Raw genomic sequence first — 15,531 nt, 5'->3', positions numbered from 1 at the left:
TGTGTGTGTATGTGTGTGTGGCCTGATAAGCTAGCTCTCATTGCTCTTTGATGCCCTTTACATGTTTCAATCAACATCAATCAGCACTTGGAATGCAGCTCTTCATATTAATTGAGTCTGAAAAATGCAGTTGGCTGCAGGGGGAGGGAGAGGGAGGAAAGACATTCACAGATCAGTGGATATTGCTTTCCATTCAGTCAGAACACAATAGGGTCAAATGTCATTGTAGACCACAGTAACTTCGCTGACCACACCACACACACATACACACACAAATCATACTCACTCACAGCTGCTCTCTCTAATTGAAAGATCACACATTGCAGAGGTGTTTGTCAACTAAGGAAATTAAGTTTGGCTCCTAAAAGTCCCAGTACTTAGGAAGATCTGATGCATGCAATCTTTTTTATGAATCTAAATTGGAGGTGACTTTGTAGAGTGTTAAACTCTGAGCTGGCATTTACAGAAAGATTATTGCATTCTCTTTTTCCCTTTCCTTTTTCTGCTCTTCAGCTTTGAGAGCTGCAGTTATCACTGGGTTTTGTCAAGAGAGGGACTACATCTCTGGCTCTGAGGCGAGTCTGGGTCTTATCACTGGCTGACTTTGTTTCTGGATATGTCTGTTGCCTTTTAGCGCGCGCACACCAGTACAGAAACACACGCTTCCACACAGAGCGTTGATACCCTTTTATGCACTCATATAAAGATCAAAGACAAGTGTTTTTTCATACATGCATGGACACCCAGGCACATCATTTCACACACGTGTACATTCAACACAGAAGTTGCCATCTAATTGCCTTATTTTGCTCTAAACTGACAATAGTTGCTTCGCTCTAAGTGGGCCACCCTTGCGCCTTTGTTAGCGATAACACAAAGTTATTTTCCACAACTATGAGCTGCTTCAATTACACCCCCTGGCTAGAATCACTAATGGCAGATAAGTGATTAGGACCTAGTGCAGAGATTTGCCCCATTTATTTGATACAGCAATTAATACTGAAACTGAGGTAACGCAGAGCCAGATTAGTGACTCGATTTTTCTGTAGCTCAAAGGGAAGAGACCAAATGCTCTCAACAATGGTATAGTGATTACATTTGTACATAAATGGGGGGTCTTAAAGTCCTGTTGGCTTAGACACTGCATCCAACATAACTTAGTCAAAATGGTATCTCTGCAAAGAGGAACCGCAAAGGCATCTGGACTCTCCCTGTACAAAATCCAATCAGAAAATATTCTCATTGGCTAAATATCAATTTTGAATCATAATTTGAATGAAGGTCGAAGTTTAGTCCATGATCAAGGCTTGGAACCAGGGCCTTGATCATGGACTAAAATGCCCCAGGTAACTGTTTGGAGATTACATAGTTTGTTGAAATCTGACTGATGCCCAGTTTGCTTGGCATGCACTGCTAAAGAACACAATAAACTAAAATGACAAAGGTCCTAAAGTGGCTCCCTTTAGGATTGTTCTATGTGAAAATCTGGTTTTAATACCCTTATTATTCAAGTTGTTATTATTTGTACATGTAGTATATTGTGCTAAGATAAATTATGAAAACAAGCTGACACACAGCAAACCAGGTACAGGGTAGTAATAGTCACACACTGACTGATGCAAATAGTGTCTCCTGTGTCAAAGTCTGATGTTTTGTTGTCCCAGCTATTCACTTGTCACTTGAACGATAATGTCTCATTTGGGCATTTGCTGAAACAACTGATGTTATTGTTTTTCTTGGGACGTCGGTCTCTATGCCATGTGCTGTGTAGCTGCGGATTACAAAGAGCTCAGAGCTCATTTTTGCCCGGAGGCCCCCTAGTGGGTTAATGAGGTCTGTCCATGATATGTGCATCTGTTGCCACAGTGCCAATGGACAGGATTGGATGTGATAACAGGTAAAAATTGGCGTTATTGTGCTCGTTCACTTGCAGACAGCTTTATGTGCATGTTTGTTTGATGCTGGTGTCATGAATAGGAATGAAACAATAGTATGTTTTTGTCTTGTGAATAAACCCCGTACGCCTCTTTAAGGTTAGTTAAAGGTTACATCTAAAGGGAGAAGTTGCTGCAATTAGACCTTTGTACCGAGCATGAGTCATCAAAATGACTAATGGCATATTTACAAGGAAAAGGGGCTCAGGGGCTGTGTTAAGTGCAAAGTTCTTGTAATATTACTTGCGATTTTTTAAATCCGTATCAGCCCTCCTGAGTATGTTAAGTATACCACTTTAGCCCTGAAAAAAATCTCGTTTATTTAATGGATTCCTAAGTGAGCAGAACGACAGCGTATTATCCTGTTGAACACATCAGCTACATTCACCATTTCGTGCATTTAGATGTTGCACAAATGTGGTGTGACCTACTGTAAAACTATGAATGAGCATGTAGGGATTCACTGCTTTACTCTTTGGAGGAAGGATGATAAATGTGCATGAACCTGTGGTTGCAAAAACCTGAAATTTTGTGCTTTTGGTTATCCGATAGTATCAGTAACCACTGGGGCATTCGGCCAACTTTTTTATTACAGCAACAGAAAGTTGAAACTCTTGTTTCTTAACACAAGGTTTACAATAGCATTCCACATGCAGGTGAACCTTATTCTACGGAGGTTTGACCCTGAGATCAACATAAGCTGTGAGTGAACTGTACTCCTCCCTCTGTTTGAATGAATAATCAAGCAACCTGCAAAAATATGAGTGTTTACGATTATCCAAGGAAGGAAAACAGGACAAAATATTTTCCTCCTGAGAGATATTTACTGCATTTTGAAATCTGCATTTGACAGCTGCAGTGCTGTTGTTTATGTTTTATAGTTTAGGCTTTGATGAAAAACATAGTGTGAAGTGTGCATAATCAAAGTGTAGCAGCTTACAGGGCAAACAGCTGGCAGTCAAGGTCACTGGTTTGAATCCCACGATCCCACAATTGGTGTGAATGAATGTGAGTGAATGCAAACGTTACTGATCCTTATAAATGTCCAGTGTACTGTCCTTAAGCAAGGCACTTAGTCCTGTCAAGGTTAGAGCGATGTCCTTGTGCTGTGCAGCTCTCTCTTTCTCTTTCTCTCTCTCTCTCTCTCCCTCTCTCTCTCACACACACATGGCTGTGTGTAAATGTATAAGTGTCAACCAGTGCATTCCTGTTAAAGAACGTGCATGCTCAGCAAATCATCCCAGGATAAATAAAGGTTTAAATATAGACATTATAATGGTAGCAGTTGTAGAAAAATGTCTACATTTATCTTGAATTAGTGCTGCAGCAGCTACTAAGCAATCCTCTCTTGAAAGTTATTCATTAGAACAACATTAGCCCAGTTTATTCACAGTTTATTGGCAGACCGAGCTAATGACAGGCCCAGATGCACAAGATTTATGTGGGCATGTACCTTATGTTAGCCCATGTGTCTGGATGGGAATCCCAGTAAATGAGATCCTAGTCTTAAAGGGAAACCTGGGCCCTTTAAGACTCATTTTGGCTGTCACTGGTATTGATAATCATAGTATTATTATATGATCGTGCATTTTTCAAACAAAGGTAACAAATTATTATTATTATTAGACAACAAAGGTAACAAATTATAATCCAAAGTGTCAGTTTAGAGGCCGACTTTGTGGGTTTACGTTGACCTATTATATGTGCCATTACTATGCAGTCAAATAGATTTGCATTGAAAAGAGGGATAATTACATTTTCAAGTGAGCTCGCTTTCCAAACTGTCTCCATCCGACTTCGTAGTAGGAACATCTGCATGTTCCCAGATGTCAGCAATTACTTTCGGTGAGCACAATGGCATTGTAACTGGCCATAACTACAAAAATGAGTTGTCACTGACAGGAATTTTCCTTTAAGGTTTTTTTCCGTAGTGCCCAAGTAGCACAGGTTTCAATGCAGCCATACTGCTGCCTGCATCTGTTTCTATCTGCATCTGTATCCATGTCCTTGTCCCCGGTTTTCTAATACAGAGCTCATGTCCTTTGAAATTACTTTTGCAGAGCCATTTTCTCGAGCCTTTTACCAAAAAAAACAAAGTTGTCGCTGAGAACAAATTATAAATCTCAGAGCTATTCCCCCTGAGGATGGGTGGGGTAATGTGGACAGCTGATTGGGTCGGTACAGCACCAGCACACCAAGATTCCATTTCCTGTAAAATGCTATATGTTCAAGCCAAACTATTTACTCAGAAAAAGGAATTCAAATGACGATGATGATGATGATGTTCATAATGACACTAATCTAAAATGTGCCCTGACTTGATGCCTTAAATTATTGGTGTCATTTTTTTTTATTCCCGCAAATGGTTGATACTCCACTTTGGAATAAAACTCTTCATTTCTACACATTCTGCTCATTTCTGCAGTGGCTACTTATGTAGGTTCAGCACTGCATATTTGATCATGTAGCGCCAGAAGTGGGCTGGGGCCAAACAGCATGCTCATCTGTGCCCCAAATCAGCTCACCCCAAATGGCCCCTCAATCGACTGGAACTCACAGTCACATTAGAGAGGCACTTCTGGCATGAGCAGGGAGCTGTTTGTCATACATTTTACCCCAGATTCAGATTGGAGTCTAATAGTCTTTTTGTTCACTTCTTCTGTCTCCGCCACACTTGCTCCCAAATTTTTCCCTCTTCTCTAATTAGCCCCTTTATGCTCGCTCTTGCACTTGAAATCGTTCACTCTATGCTGTGCATATTCATCTCCTCAGTGTCTCTCTCTCTCTTTGCCTCTCCATCTCTCCGTCATCTCTCTCTTATAGAGATGGATGAAAGGGGATATCGGGGAGTCTGGGTGGAGAGCTCAGCTGATAGGCTGAATCAAGGCAGGTCATTTACTCACCGCAAGCCCATCCATCCTGGAACCTACACATACCCTTCTCTCGCATACACACACACGCACATACATGCTTGACTCAACAGACTCTCACACAAACACACTGCCCCTAAATGACTTCCATCTGTCTGGGTGTATTATTTAACTCCTGGGAAGTCTGGTCTGAGTTTCAGTATTCAACACGACCAGAGCAAAGGGATCTTTTCCATCAGGAGGTTGTTCGGTCGCACATCTGAGCATACACATTACACTAAAACAAGTACACACAAAAATGCACAGCCTAAGACTAAGAAATATCACACGTATTCAGACACGCACCCTGTGCCTAAAGCTCTAGACACCTCATTACTGGCATGGCGTGCTTTCACCGCTGGGGTGTTGTGAATAAATGTATCCCCCCTGAAGTTGTTGCTGTTTGCGGCTATGCTCCCCGTGGGCAGACTGTTAATGACATCACGCCACTCTGCATCTGTATTTGGGAAACTGTTGGTATCATTCTCCCAGTAACTAAATAATGTTGCCATCTCATTGGTCCAGCTGCCTGCCGGTCGAATTACAACCCAGCAAGAAGCTATTTTCTACGCTGACAGCCTCTGTGCCAGGCCCGGAACACCCAAAACAGCTTATTTTACCCCCAACATGATGGCATGATTACTGCAAATGCTTGACGCCACCTCCAGCAGGTTAGCAAGTCAGCGAGAGAGGAAGATGGGCTGCAGAAAGGGAGAGAGAGTTATGATCTGGGAAATCGCGGTGATGGAAAGTGATCAAGGAGGAACAGGCCCAGGTTGCTGCTCCATCGTGCAGTATTCGTCACTGACATATGTGCGCTGTAATCAGAATACGGCATGCATGCAATACTGTAGAGCGGATGGATGAGTCGGGGGAGAAAATGCGATTACAGTGGCAATCATAACTCAGATTAGCCTTCCTCTGTACCTCTCTCCACTGTTCAACACACAAATCAATCACCATCACATTCAGTACGCTGCCTCATATCACACACAGGGCCGCACCAAAAGGACAAATATTTTTCTCTCCGGCAGAGAAAACAACATTGTCTATATAGCAAGGACAACAATCGCTCTCTTTAATAAATAACGGCAGCTATTATGATCATAAATAGTGAGGGGGCCAGAGGCTGTTTGTAGGGGGGAGGATGATACATGAATCCATTCAGCATATTTCTGCTGTGGGCTTGTATCTCTGCAACTGAGGGGATCAAAGGAGCTCCTGACAAAAGAGGCGCCGATGCAGCGTGCTGAGATGACAGCCTTCACCAATGCTAGCAGTGCACTCAGCACTAACATTGGCTGACTAGAGACCTGACTAACCAGTCCAGAACAGCACATTCAGTCCCCCCGCTGTTTCCTCTATCTGATTATTATTGATGACATCAGGACATTCGTGGGCCCGAGGAGGCTCATTAAATCAGAAGTCAACTGATAATGAAAGTGAACACTCTGCACTGGATTATTTAATTTACTCAACACTACAGACTAGCAAGGAAACATTTGCATACTTTGATATGCCCTAGCATTTTATTAATTCCCTTCGGATTGCCATTTGATTGAACTGTTTGACTAGAAATAATGTGGCAAAAACTTCTTCATGGGTAGTGTACAAAGCACAAAGCACTTGGCAGCTTTGAGAATGTGATCACTTTGTCTGGGTTTGTGTGTGTAATATATGTGTGTATGTGTGTGCAGAACCAGCAGTTCTCAGTTCTACACTAGCTTGCTATGCTCCAGGGAAAAAGGCTGGCTCTGTGTCTTGATCATTCAAATTAATTTGGAGCCATGCTGAGAACAATATTCCATTAAACGGTTTGTAAATCACAGGCATTCACATTTACACACCCACACACGCATTTACACACAAATAATCTTGCAGACACTCATGGACAAAGACATATTTTGTACACACAAATGCACCTTTTTACTCACAACTACACAAACACGTCCACCTCGCTCCGGTTGATTTGACGCCGATGTGCAAAATGGGCGAATACCATTTTTCTCTCTTTTTCTCCCGTTCGGAATGATTCACATAAACTCAGAGCCTGGAGGAAAAGGGGAGACATGGCTGTCAAGACTTTTACGGCATTTCCCACAATCGCTCAGGACTACAATGGTGTTTTTACGATGTTACTGTATAAACCCCCCTCTCCCGACCCACCACACCACCAAGGAAACTAACAAGGTCCTTATGTTTAATGGACTCAACACACTCATACCTCCAGCAGTCACCAAATTGTCACATCTATAAGGAGCCTAAGCGACGAGCAACCATTTCCCTCTAATCAAACATAATTCGAAGTGTGCTTTACACTTTTCCCCTGCTGTTTCATTGCGCTCCCCCATGGGCCACAATCTGCATTCATGCTTTTCTGCTCAATCACTGTATGGGAGATGGTGGGTGGAACTGGATAGTGTCAAGGTATTTGCATAAGTAATTTAGCAGTGACAATCAGAGACATGGCTCCATCTCCATCAACTGTTAACTGTGAAACAAGATTTAGCCCCTCTTTCAATCTGTGGTCAGTCCTGTGGTGGCGCCTAATAGTGTGTATCTTACTGCTTATCACTCCGTTTCTCTGAGCCAACAGGCTGTTATGCTTAGATAACCACAGTCATTTGCTGTGTTAAGTGGCTGATTGCTTCACAGTTGTGATTTTGCGTGCATGCGTGAGTGTGTGGCATACTGTCATGCATGTGTAAGCACGTAAATGTAATTTGCTGCCCATGTCTGTGTGTTTATTGCAGATTGCCGTGCGTGTGCGCATTTGCGCGTGCGCCTGTCCTGCATATGTGTCTAACAGCACCAGCCTCTTTCCCCCACCAAGCTTAGCTCCAGTATTCAGCAACATGGCTGAGTAAGATTAAAGTCACCCACATTACACTTAGCGCCAGGAGACGTAAGAAAAATAGGAGAAAATTAAACAATGCTATTTGCATACAATTACACAACAGTACGACAAACAGCTCGGTTAGCCACCGTCTGGTCACCTAAAGAGTGCTGGCTCAGTGTTGCTTCATTAACTATGCAAACAACTCTGGCTGGCCTTATTCAATCACTGCTGTTTATTTGGACTGTGAAAAAGTCAGAAAAAATTACACACATTCAACAGTTTCTTCATTCATTATGTATGTGCCAATGCAAGCAATGCTAAGATGCTAGTTGCTCTCGTTTTACTCAGGAAACCAGTTCTGCACTGCAGGTTAAATCAAATTGCTTAGGTTGGATTTATATTATTTTATGCGTGTAAGTGAGCCAACATCTGCAGTGACAATACGTTCAGTTTTCATCTAAGGTGTTTGAAATAAAAGACTTGCACCCTGCTGAGAAAATCTTTCTCAGTCTTCCTCAAGACACCATCTATCTCTTGCTCCTTTCCACTACACACACACATTCAGATGCAAACCACCACCTTTTACTTCTTTTCACAAATACGGATATTAAACCACCTATCAATTTCTCTCCCATCTTTCATCTCAAACATATATTCACATTCACACCGATCTCCCTCTGTCTGTCCCTCTCAGTCTGTCTTTCTTCCTGTCTTGCATCCCTACATACAGCCAGCTCACCTGGTGCTGGTAAAATATGAATGTGCTCAGTGAAGTGTTGTTGTTTGGAGTGCTGCCCTGACCATGAGCTTTGTTTCTGGACTGAATAGAAAGCTAAGCAGCCATTCAGGGGCTCAAGCAGAGGTCCATACCATTGGATGTAACAGCGAGAACAACATGAAGCAGGGCCTCGCTCTTTCACCAGCGCTTTGGCTTTACTCAATGCCGACAATTCAGTGCAATGTTAAGCCTGACCGGGGCTACACTGAGATTTCGCAATAAGTCAAGCTGAAGCGAGTTAAAGAGATCCCTTGCCTGAAGCTGTGGAGGAAGGACAAGAGGAGATTTTTTCAGAGATTCTGCTTACATATTAGGCCGATCTTTAGCCTCCCTCAACTAAAACCCTCCAACACAACGCAGGAGTCCCACCTCCTTGCTTTTTGCTCCAACTTGCCTCTAATAAGCTCTGAAACTGCAGGTGCTGCGGTTTCTTCTGTGCCCCTTTTCTTTGTACAGGAAAGTCTTTTTTCCTTTTTGGCATTGTGCATTCGGTTGCACGCCTTCCAAGTGTTGATGCTTTACTTATGGAGGCCTAAATAAGGAATGAGCTTAGTAACTGGGAGCTGCTCCCTCCTGTTCTGATTCAACGCACTCCTGTCGGTTTGCTTACTCCACATTGCCCAAAGATCCCTCCGGGTTTATGCTCAAGTATTCACACCACGGTGTGTTTGTACTGTATCTGTGTTCTTGCACTGGTGCCTGTGTGTGCGTGTTTGTTTGTGCCTGCTGCATGTGTGCCTACCTGCTGTCTCAGTGGGGGGGCGGGGGTTGCTGCATGTATTTGTGCACATGCAGTGTATTTGATGACCTGAAAATCTTAGGACCAACGCATCAAACAGCACTCTGGATTTGTTTAGTAGAGGCAGAGGTTCAGTTCAAGGATCCTAATTTGCAGATGTGTGAGAAGGGGTATGGATTTTATATTTTATACTCGAATAATGCTGACATTCCTTTTAGCTGTGCTTATCTTGCATCCTTAGTTCAGAGTCTTTATAACCTAGTGCTTGCGGATGGAGCTTTTACCTGAGAATAGAAAAAAAAGATAAGAGCATACACACAAAAATACACACACAAATACGCACCCTGGCGGTCCTTACAGGTGGAAAACGTGAATCTTGCTGCTTAGAGAAAACATCTATTACATTCTTAACCAAGCCTGAAAAAGACCTTTGTACTTAAGAAAAAACATCAACCTGGGTCTGGATTGACCTGAGCAGCAGAGCTGTACTCAGACAGCACCATGGCTGACAGGATCAAGCCTGTTTGTGTCTAGCTGATCCCTGCACCCATCGACATGCTTCTGTGTTTCAGAAGAAACTGCAAGAAACTGCCAATAGTCTGCAAACTTTACAGTTTTAGACAGCACAGCCACCTTTTATCTTGTCTAGACTGTGACATCATAAAAAAATACTGCTTGCATTCCTCTAGAGATCAAAACTCCACTCAGGTTCCCTAAGGTCTGTGAAAAAAAATGACATTTTAAATTTAAATGTTCTATAACTGCAACAACAAAGTTGGCCCCGACCCAAGGCAAAAGCCCAGGATGTCAAAAACAACCGCAAATTCATGCAGAGAGCCCCACTGGACCTGAAGACCTGTCATAAGCATTCATGCAAGTATGCAGACGTATACGCATACATTACACACACACATATATTATATCTGGTGTGTCACAGGGATAAATATTGATGCTGCCAGCTTGTTTTTAAGACATGCTGGATTAAGCTGGAGTGATGGCTGGCAGGGATTTCATTGTTCTTATGCAGTGAAATACTTCAAGATCCTACATGTAGGATTTTGTCATTGTTTGATTAAAGATCATTTCAGCTTGTTTTGAGAATGAGTGTCAAACGGCTCTTTATTCCATAAAGAACATAAAATATGTGTGTGTGTGTTTGTGTGTGTGTGTGAAAGGAAAAAGAAATGAATACAGGAAAGAAATAGAGGTAGGTTTTTTGGGGGGCTTACTATGAGTTGGCTTCAGCAGCCAGCTCAAGAAGTGACCCATTGAGCTCAAAAGGCATTCAGTCAAAGACACCCTATTGTCGACCTATGAAACAATCTGGAAATAGTCGGCTTAAACAACTATTGTGTTCGATTTATGGTGCTGTAGTTTGAGGCCGTGCGATCTGTAGATATAAAAAGCTCATTCATAGGTAAAACAAAACAACACAATGGGCCTCATGCAAGACCCACTCACTTGTACGACTGATTTACAAGAACTTGCGGCATTCACCAATTTTCTCTTATTTTGAATTTTCTCTTAGATACAAACAATTTACGAGTGGTTCAGTCGTGTGCAATTGTCTGCTGGTATCCAAACACACATTTTTCACTCAAGGATCGTATTTAGCATTACTATAAAACAATTTTGAGTTTCCTCTGTAAATTACACTTCATATTTACCTGTGACTGTACAGTTCAAATTGTAATATAGTTCTAAATTTATCATATAGCCTAACAATATCATCATTAATTTTAATTTGGCTATTGATTAGAGGGTTAGAGTTCTCTTCACATTAGGGTGTATGCAGTTCGCTGTCCAGGGGAACATCCTCTGTTGAAATGCCTGACAATGCTACATCACCTATTATTGCACGTATTCTTTTATCTATCTCCGTGATGGAGACTTCCCCTTTGACCCCCTCCCGTTGTGGTTATTGATTGTCTTGATTTTCATATCAAAGACCTCTTCTTGATTTCAGCAACAGTGTGACCCTCAGGTGACACAGCGTTAACAGCACCCTTTATTCTTTCTTTAGCAGGTCTTTTAATTTCACATCTGACCCGATGTTAAAAATGATAGACTTTTTCAATATCGAAGAACAGTAAAGTTCTTCTTTTTACTCTTTCATAACATTGTGGCACACTTACGAAAGACTAAGTAAAGAATACAAACATATTCTTGCATGAGGCCCAATTATTCTTATTTCTATATTATTATACACTAATGAAAACATACCAATGAATATTATATTCCATTTCTGTGTATAGATCCTTCTAAATGTTACACACTGGACGTTTAAGCAAGCAATATTACCTGTTAAGGAGTGATGACTCTAATGCCTACCCCTGTGCCAAATTTCTGTTTTGGTTGTGTGGTCTTATTAATGTTTTATTTGATGAAACATAAGGATATTTCCTTTTCTTTTTTTTCATATTCCAATTCCAATTGCATTAAATTCTTAAGAATTAAAAGTTAATTGCTCTTTGAAAGGGTATACTTATACATTATATCAGTGACATAAAATTATCTTAAAATAATAATATTGTTTATCGCAATTATTTCTGGGACAATATATCGTTAAACAAAGGTAGTTATCGTGAGATAACAATGAGACAATGAAATAGAATCCGGGAAGTCCAGTTTGAGTAACAATTGTAGTCTTATAAGATACCTAAACATTTATAACACTACGAGACAGAATTTTACCACTCTAGTAAGCAGCAATCATTGTATCTTTAATTGCAACTTTGCAATTACTAAGCAGAATTACCCGGTTCACTGTTATAAGTAATCTATAGAGAAAGTATGCTTTCCAGCAAAAGTTGAGCCAAGTTCAAGTTTTGACGGACAACCCTACATGTTTTTGTTTTTTTTACCAGAGCCCTCTGCGTTGGCAACCCTGCTGCATGACCAAAATACCCTCATTCACATGAATGAGGTGGCTGCATTTTTTCATTCAGTGCTGTTGTCTATCTGAACACAGTTCAGCAGTTCTCAAAACAACAGGTGTAGGCTCTCTCTCTGTCCAGCAGTGGCTCAACAAACTCCATTCTCCATCCCTTATATAATACACCTCATATGAGCCTAATACTAAACCTAAACACAGTGAACCGATCTCTTGAAATTACACCCAGGGTTGACATATTACATTATATTTTCAATGCACAGAGCTGTAAGTTTGTGTGTACTTTTTAGAGATCTTTCTTACTTAATGTTGTTTCGTGTTATTATTAATGCACATTACTTTGAACCACACTTTTTTAGAAAGTACTTTACATCACATTTGTACCTATAATCTACCTACACAGCAGAAAAGAGTTATTGCTCTAATATATCACTAGAATTAATTGCCAAAATACTCAAATGCAAAGAAGCGACTGCAGTTGTAATAGGCAATAACTCCAGTGATGTGCTTTTCTAAAGTTTCATTGAGTTGACTCTGGTGCTTGTCACGTTCGATTGGCCACAGAATTTTTGAATAAGTCCTCACTCAAAACAGCAGAGCGCTTCCCCGTCTTATGGGCTGGAACTCATGTCTTCAGGAAAAGCCTCATATCACCTTATCTTTTCAGAATCACATCTCAGCTCCCACATCAGCCTCCTCCATACACTCTAATTTGCTTTCTCTCCGAACAGCGACATACTGCTCCGGTTTGCTCTTATTATTATTATCACGTCCTCACTCTTGAAGTAATTCTACTGTTGGGCTCATTGTGAGTCGCTCTGGATAAGAGCACCGGATAAACGCCTCAAATGTAAATGAAACTGTAAAAGAAAATCAAAAAGTCAAGCAAATTAGAAGTTAGCCATAATTGCCAAGCCGAGAGAAATAATACAAAATATGCTGCTACAAAACAGCTGACACAGCTGTGGGATGTGCTGCAGATGATCATTATTACAATTAATTTGACAATGATATATTTACTAAGATTCCGTCTCTGCTTTTCTAACAAGCTGTGTTCATCAAGAGCATAATTTACAGCTTTCTGTACACGATTTATCTGCGTTTTGGACTTTTAGCTTTTGCCATTTTATGTCTACTTTATTCAACTTCATAACATAGCCATATATTAACATTTAGCCATACATTAATATTTAAAGGATGGCATAGATGGATCTTACCCAGAGCAACTTAGAATGAGAGCAGATATAGATTTACATACTAATTCCTCCAGCTGCCTTGAGGCTCTGTTTTGATCCTCTATCGTCACATTTGGACAAAATAGGCATGATGTCAGTTTCATCCCTGACGGCAATATGGTAAATAATGCTCCCACCTGTAGCAGGCACCTCCTTCTTTACCTCTGTGCCACCCGCCGCCGTCTCACCAACCCCCACCTTCCCACCACCGCCACCTCTACCATCTTTCTGGCACCCCATTGAGTTCAAACGATGAGGCCTATCTTCACTTGTCTGCCTCACACACACTCCTTTCCTCTCCCAGGAGGATACACTGCATTAATTCATCCATGTCTTTGCAGACTTCAGTCAAATATATTTTTTTTCTTACTCTCTTATGGGACTCAAGGACTTTCAGCAGAGGGATGCTCTGTTTACCTTGTACTCTCGGGTGGGATATTTCCATTTGAATGAATGTGTGTAGGTTGCAGGTTTTGATATCTCATCTTCAGACACACGTGTGAGTGTGTATTCCACAAGTTTCTCTACTCATACCTGATGCACCTGGATCGAATGTACAATGCACAGATTTAATTAAGCACTGTATGTGCGTGTTTTTGGTGTGTGTGTTACATCTGTCATAAAGGTGCTGAGAATGTGTATTCATTTGTGCCAGAGGGTGTTTATGAGCACAGTGGGTAATGCATTCCTATCATCTTAGTTCAATGAGGTGGTGCAAATCTTAAGTCTTGTTAAGCTAAACTTTAGGCTCTCTATACAAAAGCAGTCTCGCCCCTCAACCTTGCCTGAAGCACTGATAGGATGAAAAATGGATAGAGGCCCCAAAGGAAGGAGGGGGAAGGTCCATCTGTGAGCTGCATTCAAGGACAACAGTGTTATCCATTTTGGAACAGTATGAAACAAGCCAGTGTTTTCAGAGGGGTTTGGAAATGCGGGCTTCTGGATGAACTGTGGATGCTACTGTTGTCTTGCCAAGCCAACTGTGATGTTGCAGATTAGATGCGAATCATTGACTCCTTGTTTGTATCAGCCCGACTCTTCTCATCCAGAGTGAGGGATAATGAACAAATGTGACTGATTGTTTCTGATCAGTGTTGTGGTGAATTACTGCAGCAACAAGGATTGTCTTGCAGTGCTCTGGCACCCAGAAAAGCTGTGTTTAATGTGATAGTATGTTATTCAGCCCCGAGGTGCTATGGTTTGGCTATATCTATTTATCTCTGTTTTCATCTTGTTTTCTCTCTTCTCACCCTTTTTGTTCCCCCCGCAATGATTTGACTTTTATGTATTGCCTCTAACTTTCTAATTCTTTTTCATTCTCTTTTATCATTCTTTCAACTTTCATCTTCTCCTTCCTGTCCTCTCTAATAGAACCGATTCCACCTGCAAATGTCGGCCCGTGTGCCTCCATCAACCCTGGGCAGCCTCCTGTTGGCGGTCCTGCAGGGGAAAGAAGGGGACAGGGACAGAGGAAGCCGAGGTGAAGGCAGCTGGGGAGGAGCAGCTGTGATCTGCCCTGGGTGGGAGGAAGGGGGTGACGGGTTGCTGTCTCACCTTCAGGCCCACAGTGGTTCTTCCTGGCATTTGTGGGATATAATCAACCTGACCCGCATCTCCGGGGGCGGGGAGAGAAGAGGGGAGACCAGTGAGGAGAGAAGGGAGGATCAGAGGGAAGAGGAGGCTTTGAAGATCCTATCCACTCGTTTCCTGCGCTCCCCCTCTCCAATCTCCTCTGTTCTCCTCCTGGGTTCTGACCCTGAATGTGTCTCCTCCGTCCTGCGGGCCGCTCAGCGCCTCGCTCCATCACTTCCAGCACTGCAGTGGATCATGGGATATCCCTTGTCTCCAGATTCGCTCCACACTCTAGGAGGTCCCCTTGGACTGTTAGCCTACGGGGAGGTCGGCCGCAAGCCAATCAGCTTCTACATCCGCGATGCTTTGCAGTTGATAACCCGTGCAGTCACTGCAGCAACACTGGTGAGGCCGGACTTAGCACTGATTCAAAACATGGTGAACTGTTACGACAAACCAAACCGACATGAGCTTCCCTCTTCAGGACAATTTCTGGCCAGGTATGCTCACATATATTGTATATACACACTAATTGAAAGGGTCAGTTCTATCCAAATTACAAAGAAATATGTTGCCATTAATCTTTAGTCGTATCTAGCTATGCAGATTATTTTGGTTTTAAGTGAAATTAA

General features: G+C 42.0%; 1 protein-coding gene across 1 annotated transcript in view; it reads left to right on the top strand.

Moving 5' to 3' along the window:
- The window catches only part of grin3ba (glutamate receptor, ionotropic, N-methyl-D-aspartate 3Ba), a gene marked incomplete at its 5' end in the record, with an annotated part of 62,298 nt that overhangs the window by 18,650 nt on the left and 28,117 nt on the right, over window positions 1-15,531 (top strand). The window contains one exon of the mRNA XM_035674277.1: window positions 14,699-15,399. Within this exon, the coding sequence (XP_035530170.1) occupies window positions 14,699-15,399 (701 nt within the window). The remainder of the gene's footprint in view (window positions 1-14,698; window positions 15,400-15,531) is intronic.

The sequence above is a fragment of the Morone saxatilis genome, unplaced genomic scaffold (genome assembly GCF_004916995.1).
Source record: "Morone saxatilis isolate NCDOM2014 unplaced genomic scaffold, NCSU_SB_2.0 Contig3, whole genome shotgun sequence".
Classification (NCBI taxonomy): domain Eukaryota; kingdom Metazoa; phylum Chordata; class Actinopteri; family Moronidae; genus Morone; species Morone saxatilis.
This window is presented reverse-complemented; position numbering and strand designations above follow the sequence as displayed.